A 15,967-nucleotide genomic window follows, 5' to 3' on the forward strand; every position below is an offset into this window, starting at 1 on the left:
GAAGGAAGAAAAATCCCAAATGAATGGTCTAATGTCACAATTATCAAAATTGGAAAAAGAAGAACAAAAGAGGCCTAAGGTCAGCAGATGGAGGGACATAATAAATATCAGAGAAGAAATTAATAAAATTGAGAAGAATAAAACAATAGGAAAAATCAATGAAACCAAGAGCTGGTTCTTTGAGAAAATAAACAAAATAGATAAGCCTCTAGCCAGACTTTTTAAGAGGAAAAGAGAGTCAACACAAATCAACAGAATCAGAAATGAGACAGGAAAATCACGACGGACCCCACAGAAATACAAAGAATTATTAGAGAGTACTATGAAAACCTATATGCTAACAAGCTGGGAAACCTAGGAGAAATGGACAACTTCCTAGAAAAATACAACCTTCCAAGACTGACCCAGAAAGAAACAGAAAATCTAAACAGACCAATTACCAGTAACGAAATTGAAGCAGTAATCAAAAAACTACCAAAGAACAAAACCCCCGGGCCAGATGGATTTACCTCGGAATTTTATCAGACATACAGGGAAGACATAATACCCATTCTCCTTAAAGTTTTCCAAAAAAAAGAAGAGGAGGGGATACTCCCAAACTCATTCTATGAAGCTAGCATCACCCTAATACCAAAACCAGGCAAAGACCCCACCAAAAAGGAAAACTACAGACCAATATGCCTGATGAACGTAGATGCAAAAATACTCAACAAAATATTAGCAAACCGAATTCAAAAATACATCAAAAGGATCGTACACCAGGACCAAGTGGGATTCATCCCAGGGATGCAAGGATAGTACAACATTAGAAAATCCATCAACATCATCCACCATATCAACAAAAAGAAAGACTAAAACCACATGATCATCTCCATAGATGCTGAAAAAGCATTCGATAAAATTCAACATCCATTCATGATAAAAACTCTCAACAAAATGGGTATAGAGGGCAAGTACCTCAACATAATAAAGGCCATATATGATAAACCCACAGCCAACATAATACTGAACAGCGAGAAGCTGAAAGCTTTTCCTCTGCAATCGGGGACAAGACAGGGATGCCCACTCTCCCCACTGTTATTCAACATAATACTGCTGGTCCTAGCCACGGCAATTAGACAAAACAAAGAAATAAAAGGAATCCAGATTGGTAAAGAAGAAGTCAAACTGTCACTATTTGCAGATGACATGATATTGTACATAAAAAACCCTAAAGACTCCACTCCAAAACTACTAGAGCTAATATCAGAATTCAGCAAAGTTGCAGGATACAAAATTAACACACAGAAATCTGTGGCTTTCCTATACACTAACAATAAACTAATAGAAAGAGAAATCCGGAAGACAACTCCATTCACAATAGCATCAAAAAGAATAAAATACCTAGGAATAAACCTTACCAAGGAAGTGAAAGACCTATACCCTGAAAACTATAAGACACTCTTCAGAGAAATTAAAGAGGTCACTAACAAATGGAAACTCATCCAATGCTCTTGGCTAGGAAGAATTAATATCGTCAAAATGGCCATCCTGCCCAAAGCAATATACAGATTCGATGCAATCCCTATCAAATTACCAACAGCTTTCTTCAATGAACTGGAACAAATAGTTCAAAAATTCATATGGAAACACCAAAGACCCTGAATAGCTAAAGCAATCCTGAGAAGGAAGAATAAAGTGGGGGGATCTCACTCCCCAACTTCAAGCTCTACTACAAAGCCACAGTAATCAATACAATTTGGTACTGGCACAAGAACAGAGCCACAGACCAATGGAACAGAATAGAGACTCCAAACATTAACCCAAACATATATGGTTAACTAATATATGATAAAAGGGCCATGGACATACAGTGGGGAAATGACAGTCTCTTCAACAGATGGTGCTGGCAAAACAGGACAGCTACATGTAAGAGAATGAAACTGGATCACTGTCTAACCCCATACACAAAAGTAAATTCAAAATGGATCAAAGACTTGAATGTAAGTCATCAAACCATAAAACTCTTAGAAAAAAACATAGGCAAAAATCTCTTAGACATAAACATGAGTGACCTCTTCTTGAACATATCTCCCTGGGCAAGGGAAACAAATGCAAAAATGAACAAATGGGACTATATCAAGCTGAAAAGCTTCTGTACAGCAAAGGACACCATCAATAGAACAAAAAGGTATCCTACAGTATGGGAGAATATATTCGAAAATGACAGATCCGATAAAGGGTTGACATCAAAAATATATAAAGAGCTCATGCACCTGAACAAACAAAAAGCAAATAATCCAATTAAAAAATGGGCAGAGGAGCTGAATAGACAGTTCTCTAAAGAAGAAATTCAGATGGCCAACAGACACATGAAAAGATACTCCACATTGCTTGTCATCAGAGAAATGTAAATTAAAACCACAATGAGATATCATCTCAAACCAGTAAGGATGGCTACCATCCAAAAGACAAACAACAACAAATGTCGGCGAGGTTGTGGAGAAAGGAGAACCCTGCTACAGTGCTGGTGGGAATGTAAATTAGTTCAACCATTATGGAAAGCAGTATGGAGGTTCCTCAAAATGCTCAAAATAGAAATACCATTTGACCCAGGAATTCCACTTCTAGGAATTTACCCTAAGAATGCAGCACTCCAGTTTGGAAAAGACATATGCACCCCTATGTTTATCACTGCACTATTTACAATAGCCAAGATATGGAAGCAACCTAAATGTCCATCAGTAGATGAATGTGGTAGATAAAGAAGATGTGGTACATATACACAATGGAATATTACGCAGCCATAAGAAAAAAACAAATCCTCCCATTCGCAACAACATGGATGGAGCTAGAGGGTATTATGCTCAGTGAAATAAGCCAGGCAGAGAAAGACAAGTACCAAATGATTTCACTCATATGTGGAGTATAAGAACAAAAGAAAACTGAAGGAACAAAACAGCAGCAGAAGCACAGAACCCAAGAATGGACTAATAGTTACCAAAGGGAAAGGGACTGGGGAGGACGGGTGGGAAGGGAGGGATAAGGGCGGGAAGAAAAGAAAGGGGGCATTATGATTAGCATGCATATTGTTGCAGGGGCACGGGGAGGGCTGTGCAACACAGAGAAGTCAAGTAGTGATTTTACAGCATCTTACTATGTTGAAGGACAGTGACTGTGAACTTGGTGACAAGCAGTGATTTTACAGCATCTTACTATGTTGATGGACAGTGACTCTGAATGGGGATGTGGGGGGGACTTGGTGAAGGGGGGAGCCTAGTAAACATAATGTCCTTCATGTAATTGTAGATTAATGATACCAAAATAAAAAAATTTTTAAAAAGTAAGATTTTTAACTTACTTCAGCAAACAGGCAACATCCCAGCCCACCTTGGGGGCAGGGTAGGCAGTCTTAACTGACATGCTCCCAGAGGGAAACTGCTATCTTGAGAAAGAATCTAGAGCTGAAAATCTCTTCTGTTTCTCATCAAGAATGAGCATTCTGGGACCACTCAACAAGTCTGCACCCCTAACCCTTTACCCTCATTCCTGAAAATCCTCAACCATGCATAAAACCCCTAGACAATGAGCCAACAACAGACTCTCTTGTCCCCTCCTGGTGTGAGCTGGGAGCTCTGTCCTCTCACTTTATTTCTAAATAAAAACCTGTACCTTGCTCTCCTACCTTGCGTGTTTGTGAAGCTCATTCTTTGGCTTCGTGAACAAGAACCCTGGCATCAGAGCTAGAGAGTATTATGCTCAGTGAAATAAGCCAGGCAGAGAAAGACAAATACCAAATGATTTCCCTCATTTGTTAACCCCTTATTGGATAACAACAAAGCAAAACTGAAGGAACAAAACAGCAGCAGACTCACAGACTCCAAGAAGGGACTAGCAGTTACCAAAGGGAAGGGAGTGGGTGGGTGTGTGGGAAGGGAAGGGAGAAGGGGATTAAGGGGTATTATGATTAGCACACATAATGTGGGAGGGGAGTCCATGGGGAAGGCAGTATAGCACAGAGAAGACAAGTAGTGACTCTATAGCATCTTACTATGCTGATCAATAGTGACTGCAATGGGGGGGGGGGGATTTTGATAATATAGGTTAATGTAATAACCACAGTGTTACTCTTGTGAAACCTTTAAGATTGTATATCAATTATACCTTTAAAAAAAGGCCCTATAGAATAGTTGCATCTGTAACAAGTCCAAAGACAAAAGAATTAAGAGCACTAGGATTATGAAATTTAAGGCTCTCAATTAAGGTGAATTGTAAACTGTATCATTCTATGAAAAGTGAAAGATAAATAATTATTGCAAGCTATGTAACTGGTTTAAAGTCTAGTTCCATTAAAACCAGGTGCTCACCTCAACCCAAAAAGGAGAAGAATGGACGTCTACCAACACAAGTTGTTAATTAATTTAAATAGGAAATACATGAAGCTGTAGCTGGTCCTGTGCAGAATGTAATCCTAATAGATCCCTATCCAAGAGTGCAAAACAAAAAAATTTACTTGTTTTCAGTCTCTGGTTAGAATGGATTCTGTGAACATCATGAGGCATTAAAGCACAATGACATTACAGTTGACCCTTTAACAACCCAAGTTTGAACTATGCAGGTCCATTTGCATGTGGATTTTTTTCAACAGATATAATAGAAAATGGTTTAGGAGACTCACGACAATTTGAAAAAATATTTTATTTTCTCTAGCTTGCTTTATTGTAAGAATACATACAGCATACATAATATGTGTTAATCAACTGTTTATGTTATCGGTAAAGATTCCAGTCAACAGTAGGTTTTTAGTAATTAAGTTTTTGGGAAGTCAAAAGTTACACTCAGATTTTTGATGGCACAGGGGCCAGTATCCCCAATCCCTGCATTATTAAAGTGTCAACTGTAATTTAATAATATTTATTGAGTACTTGCTAAGTGTTAGGCTCTGAAGATGATAAATGAATTAAAAGCACAATCTCTGACCTCAAGGAATTTGCAGTCTAGTGAGAAAGGCAAAGATGTAAACCAGATATTGTACTGTCAATTATTTTTACCTGAACATAGAAGAGGGAAGAATATGAACAAATCTCACTGATTTTTTGGATTTCAATGATGAGAAATGACATGTAACAAGATTTTTGGCTTGAGGAAGTGGATGGACAGAGATATCATTCGCTGAAAAAGAACATAAGTAGAGGGAAAGATGATGAGTTCAATTCCAGATAAAGTTCTGGAAGCTGTCCTAAATGGAGACCAAGAGTTGAGAGAGAGCGTTGGAGGTGGGAAGGTGGGCTTCATTAGCATGTAAGGGTGGTTGAAATAATGGAAATGGGTGATCTTTCCTAGGGAGCATAAGAAAAGGGTCAAGGACAGAACTCTTTGAGGAACTAGAATTTAGGGCAATAATTCTCAACCTTGGCTGCACATTGGAATAGATCGGGAACCTTTAAAAACTTATTGTTCCCAGGGTCATTCCAAAAGATCTGATTTAATTGGTCTAGGACAGGGTCTTGACATTGGTATTCAACAAAGATACACAATCACAAATGATTATAGTGTACAGCCAGGGTTGGGTAAGTGATGGTGTAAGAGGAGTAAAAAAGGAACCATCAAAGAGGAAGAGAAACAGAAACTGTTTGGGATGCCAAAAGAGAAGTTTTCCAGAAACAGGAATCTTGTTAACAAAGTTGAAAATTACAGAAAGGCTAATAATGTAGAAGTTAAAATGGTCCTGATACTAATGACTGATGAAATTAGGAAGGGCCATTCCAGCAGAGTTAGGGAGTCAGAGCCAGATACTATGGACTCAAGGTACCCAGTTGGGGAAATAATCAATACAGTGCAATGAATATTGAATATGCTTTCAAGGAGGTTGGTTGTGAAGGGAAGAGAGAGGGCCATGACTATATAGACAAGCCGGTTAGGAGTTTTTTGTCTTTAAAGATTTGTAAAGATTTCATCATGTATCTAGCCTAAGAGATGGCACTAATGGAGAGGGTCAGAAAGACAAAGAATGAATATTTGATAGAACAAGATCCTGGGGTAGATGAGAGCTGCACAAAGACAGATAAAAACTCTTAACTTATTTCTTTTTTTTTTTGGCTTTAGAAATGTCAAGATCTAAATGTTTTCTTCTGTGACCACTGTTTTCAAAATGCAATTTCAAAGTAAATTCTCAATAAACCTAAATATTTTGAATCAAAAGAGGTTCATGTACTTCCAATTTATTTCAAATTTAAATAAAATCTTCAGTTCTAATTACTAAACAAAAAGAGATTTAATATTATTAAAGGAGACAGATGATATACTGACATATAAAATGACTATTTCTTTTAGGCTTGATAAAGTAATTTAATAATATTAATACTCCAGTTTTGCCAAATGCAACTCAAGTTAAGTCTGATTTTTGAAAAACTGAATCATAAATTACACATATATCCTGACAAATTACCATTTCATGGCATTTGCATCAAACCCATTTTCTTGTGTTCCATTGCCGAGCTACTGGGATTCTGAAGTTTAATGCATTTTAGGTGGACATTAAAATTTCAAAAAGAATTTCAGCTATGCAGTCTACAGAAAGGGAAACAGTTGGACACATCAGCATATTTAAATTACCAAAGGAAACTTCTTTCTTTGCAAGAGCTCACACTTGCTAAGTTTTCGAGGAGGGTGCATTGATTTTGATGGAGTACATTCAACGTTATATATCAAGATGCCCTAAATGAATAACTAGTTTTTGTGTTTACTATGGTCAAGGAGAAAGAAAATCTTTTCTTTGACTTTCTTAAATGTTTACAGCTTTACATCTATGATTTAGGTCCTGCTTCATTAGTACAAGTCTGTGTATAACTGGAATATGCACTCATCTTTACAGTATCTTAACTTACCTGTTCCCATGTGAACACGTGTTGATTGAAATAATACTGAATCTGTTCATTTGCAATGTTAATGCACAGCTGCTCAAAGGAATTCTTTTTGAAATTTTCAAAGCCAAATATATCCAGAATTCCAATGCTCAGTTCATCACCATTCCCACTGAAAAATTAAAGAGGCATTATTTTGAGTTATTTATTTTCTTAAGAGGTAATATAAAGCAGGGTATCTCAAAGGATACTTGTAATTTAGCTAAGAAATTACTACCAGGACAAAGAGTGAAAAATTTTCTTAATTAAAAATATTTTCCTCCATAGAACAGGGAGATAAAGTAGGTAGCATCTTTTTAGTATGTAAATGGTAAAATATTTTCCTTGTACTACAGAAACCACTTCCATACTATCTTATATACTCCCACAAAAGAAACATTTTCCCTCTGAATTTGGGAGCACAAGAATCACAGCCCTGAGTGAGTTATGAATCATAGGGAAAGGCTGGCTAGCAGTCCAAACATAGCAAAAACATGTTCAATAAAGACCATACTGGAAAAGCAAAACTTCTGTGAAAGAGTATATTTAGTTCTTCATTTTAAGATAACAATGAAAACATCTTGCTAAAAACACTTATTTTAAAGAATTGTTATTTATTTTTGACTCATTCACTCATAATTTTTAATATAGAATAAATAGTAAACTGAAGATGCAAATGTATGTGAATTTATTTTATAATTAAGTATTTTTAAATACAATTAAATACTATTTTACAACTAAATATTCCAAAAGCATTTTTTCCTACTCCTCCACGATGGTTACCTCTTTTCACTAAAGGATAGATACTTTGTCAAAAAGCTTGCCCCTCCTCCAATAAACATATACACTGCAAAGTTATTTTCATGTGAATTTAAAAAGGAGAGTACCAACATTTCTCTTTGCGTTCTCTATTAATGTAATCTATGCCAACTCTCAGTGTGGTGCAAGGAAGTGATTTGGGAATGACAACTAGCAACCGAGGGCTCTGAATTGAAGGATGCTTTCTATATTTGGAAGAATTGTCTGAATTCAGAACTCAGAGTTGCAGAACACTTTGAATATGAGATGGGCAAAGAAAGCTATTGGATATTTCTGAAAATCCCCCAAATTCTGAATTGTAAGTGCAATTCTACCTATTCATATGAGGCAAAATGTGTAGCTAAAGTTTATGTATGTTTAATCAAAATTATTATTCTCTTAAAATCTCTTTGTCCTTTAGATAGACACTTAACTCATAAAATAATGTGTTTGAGCTGGGAAGACCTTGGAGATTATTAGGATCAAGGATTCTCAAACGGGGGTCTGTTAATGGCCTTCAGGGGGTCTGGAGTCACAACAGTGTGCAATAATTTTGGTGGGTACATAGAAACATTATCCATTTTCTATTTTGGAGTGAAGGATATAGTTTTCAGGAGATTCTTAAAAGGTTCCAAGATACCCACCAACTATTCAAACCACTGACTTGCCATTCCGTGCCTTTATTTAATGGTTGGGGAGGAAGAGATGCAGAAAATGCAGTCACTTGCCCAGGGTCACACAACAAGCTGGTCGCACTGAACACAGGCTCTCCAAAATCTCAGTGTAAACCCTGACAGACTGAACTAAACTATTCAAATGATAAATTATTTTAATGGTCTTGTTTTTGTTTTTTACACTAAACTGTAAAACTATTCTGTATGACATTTAAAAATCTAAAATGTGGGTAATTTTCGTTAGTGTATAGACAGGAAAGTTACCAAGTAATAGACTACAGTGGAATTTTCAGCAGATCACCTGTTTCAAAGTCAAATCATTCTGGGTACCACTTAGTGCCAAAGATAAGGATGATAACTAACAAAATGAGGTCAAATCTCTGAATATCTTTGCTTACATTCTGTGGACTATATTGATATTGAAAAATTCTTAAATTTTTCCATTTTCATTTGATAGCTTGGCGTCATACAGATGGCAACACATCAACATACAGACTATTCTGACCATTAAATCACAATGCGCAAACTGGATTGTCATTTGCACATGCAGTCAAATAGGTTACAGTTCAGCAGGAAGGTAAAGAAGCAATTCTCAGGGACAGAGAGTAAAAGATATGGAGGAATAATGGATAGTCTCTTGGACAGTTTGGATATATCATGGTGTGCATGGCATGTATTTTAGTGGAAAAATAGCAGTGAATTACATGCCTGAATGTGTATAAAATGGCCTTTTATGCTTAGTAAGTAAGTATGAATGAGGTGATCTTAAGGTAGGCCTCTATTTTGTTTTCTCAAATACAAATCTCTAAAACTTATATAATTTATGGCAGAACAAAACATTAAATGCAAATTAAGGAGTGCCACCTATGCACAACCCCTGGCATATAAAGAGCACTCATTCAATGGTGACTGTGACCACCTTTATTTCTAAGATGAGGTACTAGGCAGGGCATAGACTTACGGTCAGATAACATTATTGCTCATATCCTGGCTCTACTGTTTGCTAGCTAACTAGCACATTTCTGAACTAAATCTCACTGGAGGTCATAATTCCTACTGTCATGGCAATATAATGAGTGTTAAAATATGAAAAAACAGTTTTCCTTTGCCTTCAAGATTTAATTCAATCATTCAAAACAAAAACAAAGAACTGCTGAATTGACTTTTTATGCAAGTATAACATGGTATATACTTTACAACTTCTAATTAAAAGAACATACACATTGATAGTAAGATGTCACATTAAAAATTCACATTCTATCATGTTTATTCATGTTGCTACGGTTTTTATGTTTCAGCAGCTTAAAAATGTTATAGCTAGATGTCACAATGAAATGGTACCATTGGGAAATAAAGCAGATCGACTGAAATAAAACTTTAATAATGAAATGATACCAATTAGGAAATCTTCAAAGGCTCATATACAAACTGGAAAATTAGAAAATGGATTTGTATCACCTGACACTTGGGAAAACATGTTTCCGTAAAAGTCTTTACCTTGGTGATGTGTCATGCTTCAATAAGCTGTTAATGCAATTCACTATCCAACTAAAAAGGCGTCCATAGAGAGTTTTAGCCATGGCGTCTCTGACGTCTGTAGCTTTCTCTGCGGTATTGGGTCGTATGATGGTTTCTCCTCTAGTGACCACACAGTGCGAGGTGAGAGCTTCCTGCAGCTCTTCAGCCTGAATGCAAAGCAAAGAGGCAGCTGGAAATAAAACAGATGTATTGTTAGAAGAAATAATGGTAAGAAAGTAACTTCCCAGGGAATGAAAATGTCTTAATTTGCCTTCTTCAAATGGCATGAGACAAATATGTGAAGGTTTTATAATGTAAAAATAAGTTACTATTCAATAGTAGTCCTAGGTCTCTTCTTGATCATTTTTCTCTGCTTATCTTGACTGGCCAAATGTTGGCCGCTGTATAATAGGGCCCAAGCCAAACCGAACTGGTGGACCGAGTGAAGCATCTGCATGAGCCAGTGGCTGTTTGTGATGCCAAACATAATTTCACTGAATTGTGGTAAGTAATTTAAAAGCACAATGAATATATTTGGTATGATATGGATACCATTATTTTATACACATTTTCAAAATGCAGAAATTAACTGTAGAAGGTAACCCAGGCTTCAGGATATACCCAAACAAATGTATTTTAAGTAACTTCTGCAACTTATACCCAAAAGACCATAAAACTTTTATTTTTATTGGTGATTTGTGATCCGGTTTTGTAAACTGCCTTTTCTCATTGATGTAGTCACCCTTTCCTAATCAGTATATAAATCTTTATAGTTTCAAGAGAATAATGCCTTGATATGTTTCATACATATATATAAATTTTCCCCTCAAATTTCTGTTTGCATTACAATTTCATTTATTTTTCTTTTTTTAGTTTGAAAAGGTTTAAATTTTTATGTAGCCAAATATCCATTAAAAATCATTTCTGCTTTTGGTTTTCTGCACATAAAGCCCTTCAAGTTTTTTCCATCTCAGGATTATATAAATGCATTTTGTCTTGTACTTTTATGATGTTTTTGCACTTAAGTTGATATACATTTGGAATTCATTTTGGTATATGGTATATGAGAAGGATTCAAATTCTCCCCCACTCCAAATGGTTAGCCAGCTGGTTGTCCCTAGGATACTGATTCTTTAGTGATTTGTAAAGTCATTTCTGGTAATTACACTTGGACTTATTTCTGAATAGTGTCTCCCACTGATTTATATATATATATATATATACACACATATTTCTAGTCCCATATTGTCCATTCATTTGACATATATTTACTGAGGACCTAGTATCTGCCAGGCATTTTACCTGGGGATATATTGCTAAATGTAATACATTGTAAAACAAAACTCTAGTCTTGATGGTCTCTATCCAGAAGGAATGGGAGCCAACCAAGAAGTTTAGGTGGGAAGATAGAGGGAGGAGGACAGGGACAAGGAGGAGGACAGGGAGTCTGAGAGAATCCATGGACACATGCACTAAGTGGTTTCTTAAGGAACTGTGGAGAATGGCCTGGGAAAGTTCAAGAACGGATGTGGATGAACAGTTGGGAGTTCACTCAGTTCAGGTGAGAAGTGACGTTGTCTTGGATGAGAATAATGACGACAGAGAGAAGTGGTCAGATCTCATTGATATTTATGGTATAGAATTGCCAGAACTGGTGCCTGATTGGAACAAGGTACCTGTAACACCATCTAGAAAAACATGGCCTTGGCTTGGAGATTAATTCCTTCTAACTTTGATTATAAATAATTTTAATGTGAGTAAAATTTCTACTTTCCATGAGTGGTTGTTCCAGAAAGTGCTATAATTAATTTTAACTATATTCGCATTAACTTTCTGTGACCCATATATGTGACTGTCTTCTGCTATACAGAAAAAGGTTCTCAACATCAATATCACTTTTAGCTTGGTAATTTCTAAGTATACTCATGTCTACAACATATCTCTATTACAGATCATTCTTCTAATTATGATCAATGGTGAGTTTTAATCTTACCACTGGAGTTTTTTCATTATTTCTTCCACTTCAGATAACCTAATATCTTATGTGTCAGTTAAGTTTTTTTTTAATATATAAAAAGTATATGTCACTTATTACACATCAACCTCAGACACCTGTTCTGCTGTGTTACCACGCTGGCTCCAGAGACACAGTGGAGGGAGATGATAAGGATTTGAGGACAGGTCCAGACTAGGAAGGTTTGCTATTTGGCCCTCTGAATTTACCCTAAAATATCACATTCTGTTTCTGAGTAAGTATAAATCAGAAAAAATATATATATATGAAAATTGATATCAAGATTCCCTAGTTTACAAATGACATGTATAACAGATCTGGAATTAAGAGGACATATGCCAATATTAAAAATAAAAAAATAGAGTATATTCTGAATAAAAAAGCTGTGCCCCTAGAAGCTATCAGTGGGAAACCTTATATTATTGGAGTAATTCATCAAACTCTGCTAGTAGGAGAAAAGTTGATTTGAAGAAGATATCATGATGTACTTTTCTTGTATAGAAATGATTGGAATTAATCAACCCAGCATGAATGTGTCTAAAAAACTCCATCCAGTATGAAAATTAATATATAGGTCTTTATTACTTATAAAATGATATAGATGCTAAATCTATAAGATAACAACATTAACTCTTTTTCTGAAAGTGCACTAAATATTTATTTTTTCTGTATTTTTACAGTGAAATGTAAATATCTCCTAAAACAATCATAAAACCCTAATCTTTAGGAATATTTTTTACAGTAATTAGTTAATTTCTAGGCATGACAATCTGTTTTAAATAGTGGACTTTAAAAACTTCATTTTACACAAATTGAATCTGAGCATTCACTTTTTAGAACCCCATATAAGTACAGTTGTTTGAAATTACCCTTATGTGACACTTACAGCATGTCATCAAATTTTGTTTAAAAGTTCAGTTTTGCATGAAAGATAATAAAACTCACAGTTCTCCAGAGCTCCATGATTGGAAATGTGGCTCTTGTCAATCTGGTATTCAGTTGCCACAGAAGAAAATTCAATGTTTCCAACATTCAAGATTGCAGCCAGTATACTGTATATACTTCCAAGTTGCTGAAATACACCAGAGAAGTGTTAGCATCACTCACCCCTCCAGTACAGCAAGACACTGACTATGCTGGGGGACAGATGGGAAGAATACTAGGGCTCCAGCATGAGGTCAGATGAGACCCCCGAGTAGGCAAGGATCCAAGCAGGCTAAGTTAGCCCCAGTATTTTAATCTTAGAGGTGAGCCTGAGGCCTGTTATCCAGTGAGTGCTTACAAATACTTTATGAATGCAAATACGAATAAAAAACAGAAATGAGGTGCTCCCCTCAGTGGAGGGAGGAATATCTAATCATTAGGCCACAGAGAAAGCCATGTGAAATCTACCTTCAGAACTTCATGCGATCATTACGATATGTACATTTTCCTTGAGGCCATCTTAAAAGTGAGGTTACACATGGATACAGGAGAAAAATCAAAGGAGAAAGATCCCAGCACTAAAACCAAAGGGTATGTGTGGCTTAACAGATTTGTGCAGTTAAGACTACAGCTTAGAATTTATAGTAGCAAAATCCTAAATAAGGTACATCAAAAATATATTCAGAAACACATAGGCTCTTCTCAGAGGCACTGGAGGCACTTTGTCAAGGTGATTCTAGGTGTCATTCCAACCATGTTCATGGTACAGTGAGCTACAGAAAAGAAATGAAAACCTTTATTTATTTCTTCTGTTACTGCATTTACTCTAAAACAGCTCTTACACTTAACAAAAATGATTATTCTATCCACTCCAACATTCTAAGTGAAGATAAAAATTAGATATGAAAAAAATCTTCCAGGGATGTTTATTCATTCATAGATAACATTAATAAATATATGCCAAATGAACATTAAATATATAAATAAATATACTTGTTGAATTAATATATAGATATCTGTGCATATACCTATATTTTCGTTTATCCAATAAACATTTTGTCAGACACTGTTCTAGTCTAGGGGAGTGAGTCAACAGCAGGCGATTTCATGAAAACAATGGGGAGAAAAAAGCAGCAGATGCAATACTTGTATCAGACAAATACACTTCAAAACAAAGAAAATAACAAAAGACAAAGAAGGACATTATATAATGATAAAGGGGTCAGTTCAACAAGAAGATATAACCATTATAAATATCCACACACCCAACATAGGAGGACCCAAATATGTACAACAAATACTAACAGAATTAAAGGGGGAAATAGAATGAAATGCATTCATTTTAGGAGAGTTCCACACACCACACACTCCAAAGGACAGATGAAACAGACAGAAAATAAGTAAGAAGACAGAGGCACTGAACAACATATTGGAACAGATGAACCTAACAGACATCTATAGAACACTCCACCGAAAATCATAAGGACACACATTCCTCTCAAGTGCATATGGAACATTTTCCAGAATAGATCTCACACTAGACCACAAAAAGAGCCTCAGCAAATTAACACTGAAATTCTACCAACCAACTTCTCAGATAACAAAGGTATAAAACTAGAAATAAATTATACAAAGAAAACAAAAGGACTAACAAACACATGGAGGCTTAACAACACTCTCCTAAATAATCAATGGGTCAATGACCAAATTTAAACAGAGATCAAGCTACATATGGAGACAAATGAAAACAACAGCTCAACACCCCAACTTCTGTGGGACACAGCAAAGACAGTTCAAAGAGGAAAGTATATGGCAATTCAGGCCAATTTAAAGAAGGAAGATCAATCCCAAATGAACAGTCTAAATTCAGAATTATTGAAACTGGAAAAAGAACAAATGATGCCTAAAGTCAACAGAAGGAGGGACATAATAAAGATTAGGGCAGAAATAAATAAAATTGAGAAGAATAAAACAATAGAAAGGATCAATGAAAGCAATAGCTGGTTCTTTGAGAAAATAAACAAAATAGATAAACCCCTAGCCAGACTTGTTAAGAGAAAAAGAGAATCTACACACAAACAGAATCAGAAATGGGAAAGAAAAAATCAGTATGGATACCACAAAAATAGAAAGAATTATTAGAGAATACTATGAAAAATTATAGGCTAACAAATTGGATAACCTAGAAGAAGTGGACAACTTTCTGGAAAAATACAACCTTCAAAGACTGACCCAGGAAGAAACAGGAAGTCTGAACAGACCAATTACCAGCAATGAAATTGAATCGGTAATCAAAAAACTACGCAAGAACAAAACCCCTGAACCAGAAAGCTTCACTGCTGAATTTTAACAGACATTTAGAGAAGACATAATACCCATTCTCCTTAAAGTTTTCCTAAAAATAGAAGAGAAGGGAATACTTCCAAACTCATTCTATGAAGTCAGCATCACTCTAATATCAAAACCAGGCAAAGACACCACAAAGAAAGAAAACTACAGACCAATATCCCTGATGAACATAGATGCAAAAATACTCAACAAAATATTAGCAAACCAAATTCCAAAATACATCAAGAGGATCATACATTATGATAAGAGGGATTCATCCCAAGGATGAAAACATGGTACAACATTCTAAAATCCATCAATATTATCCACTACATCAATAAAAAGGACAAAAATCACAGGATCATCTCCGTAGAAGCTGAAAAAACATTTGAAAAATTCAACACCCATTGGCGATAAAAACTCTCAACAAAGTGGGTGTAGAGGGCAAGTACCTTAACATAATAAAGGCCATATACAACAAACCCAGAGCCAACATCATACTTAACAGTGAAAAGCTGAAAGCTTTTCTTCTAAGATTGGGAACGAGACAAGGATGCCCACTCCCGCTTTTTATTCAACATAGTACTGGAGGTCCTAGCCATAGCAATCAGACAACACAAAGAAATAAAAGGCATCCAGACAGGCAAGGAAGAAGTCAAACTGTCCCTGTTTGCAAATGACATGATATCGTACATAAAAAACCCTAAAGAATCCACTCCAAAACTACTAGATATAATATCTGAATTCAGCAAAGTTGCGGGAAACAAAATTAATACACAAAAATCTGTTGCATTCCTACACACTAATGATAAACTAGCAGAAAGAGAAAT

The 15,967-nt window shown here is 35.7% G+C and overlaps 1 protein-coding gene across 9 annotated transcripts in view; it reads right to left on the minus strand.

Moving 5' to 3' along the window:
• The window catches only part of MYO3A (myosin IIIA), a 244,873-nt gene that overhangs the window by 101,414 nt on the left and 127,492 nt on the right, over positions 1 to 15,967 (minus strand). For all 9 annotated transcript variants that reach the window (XR_008996367.1, XR_008996366.1, XM_057498238.1 and 6 more), the window contains 3 exons: positions 12,831 to 12,957; positions 9,851 to 10,061; positions 6,867 to 7,014 (listed from right to left, as the gene is read on the minus strand). Coding sequence is in view for 7 of the 9 variants with exons in the window: in XM_057498238.1 (XP_057354221.1) it covers positions 6,867 to 7,014; positions 9,851 to 10,061; positions 12,831 to 12,957 (486 nt within the window). In the remaining 2 variants the exon portion in view is untranslated. The remainder of the gene's footprint in view (positions 1 to 6,866; positions 7,015 to 9,850; positions 10,062 to 12,830; positions 12,958 to 15,967) is intronic.

This window comes from Manis pentadactyla, chromosome 3, assembly GCF_030020395.1.
Source record: "Manis pentadactyla isolate mManPen7 chromosome 3, mManPen7.hap1, whole genome shotgun sequence".
NCBI lineage: Eukaryota > Metazoa > Chordata > Mammalia > Pholidota > Manidae > Manis > Manis pentadactyla.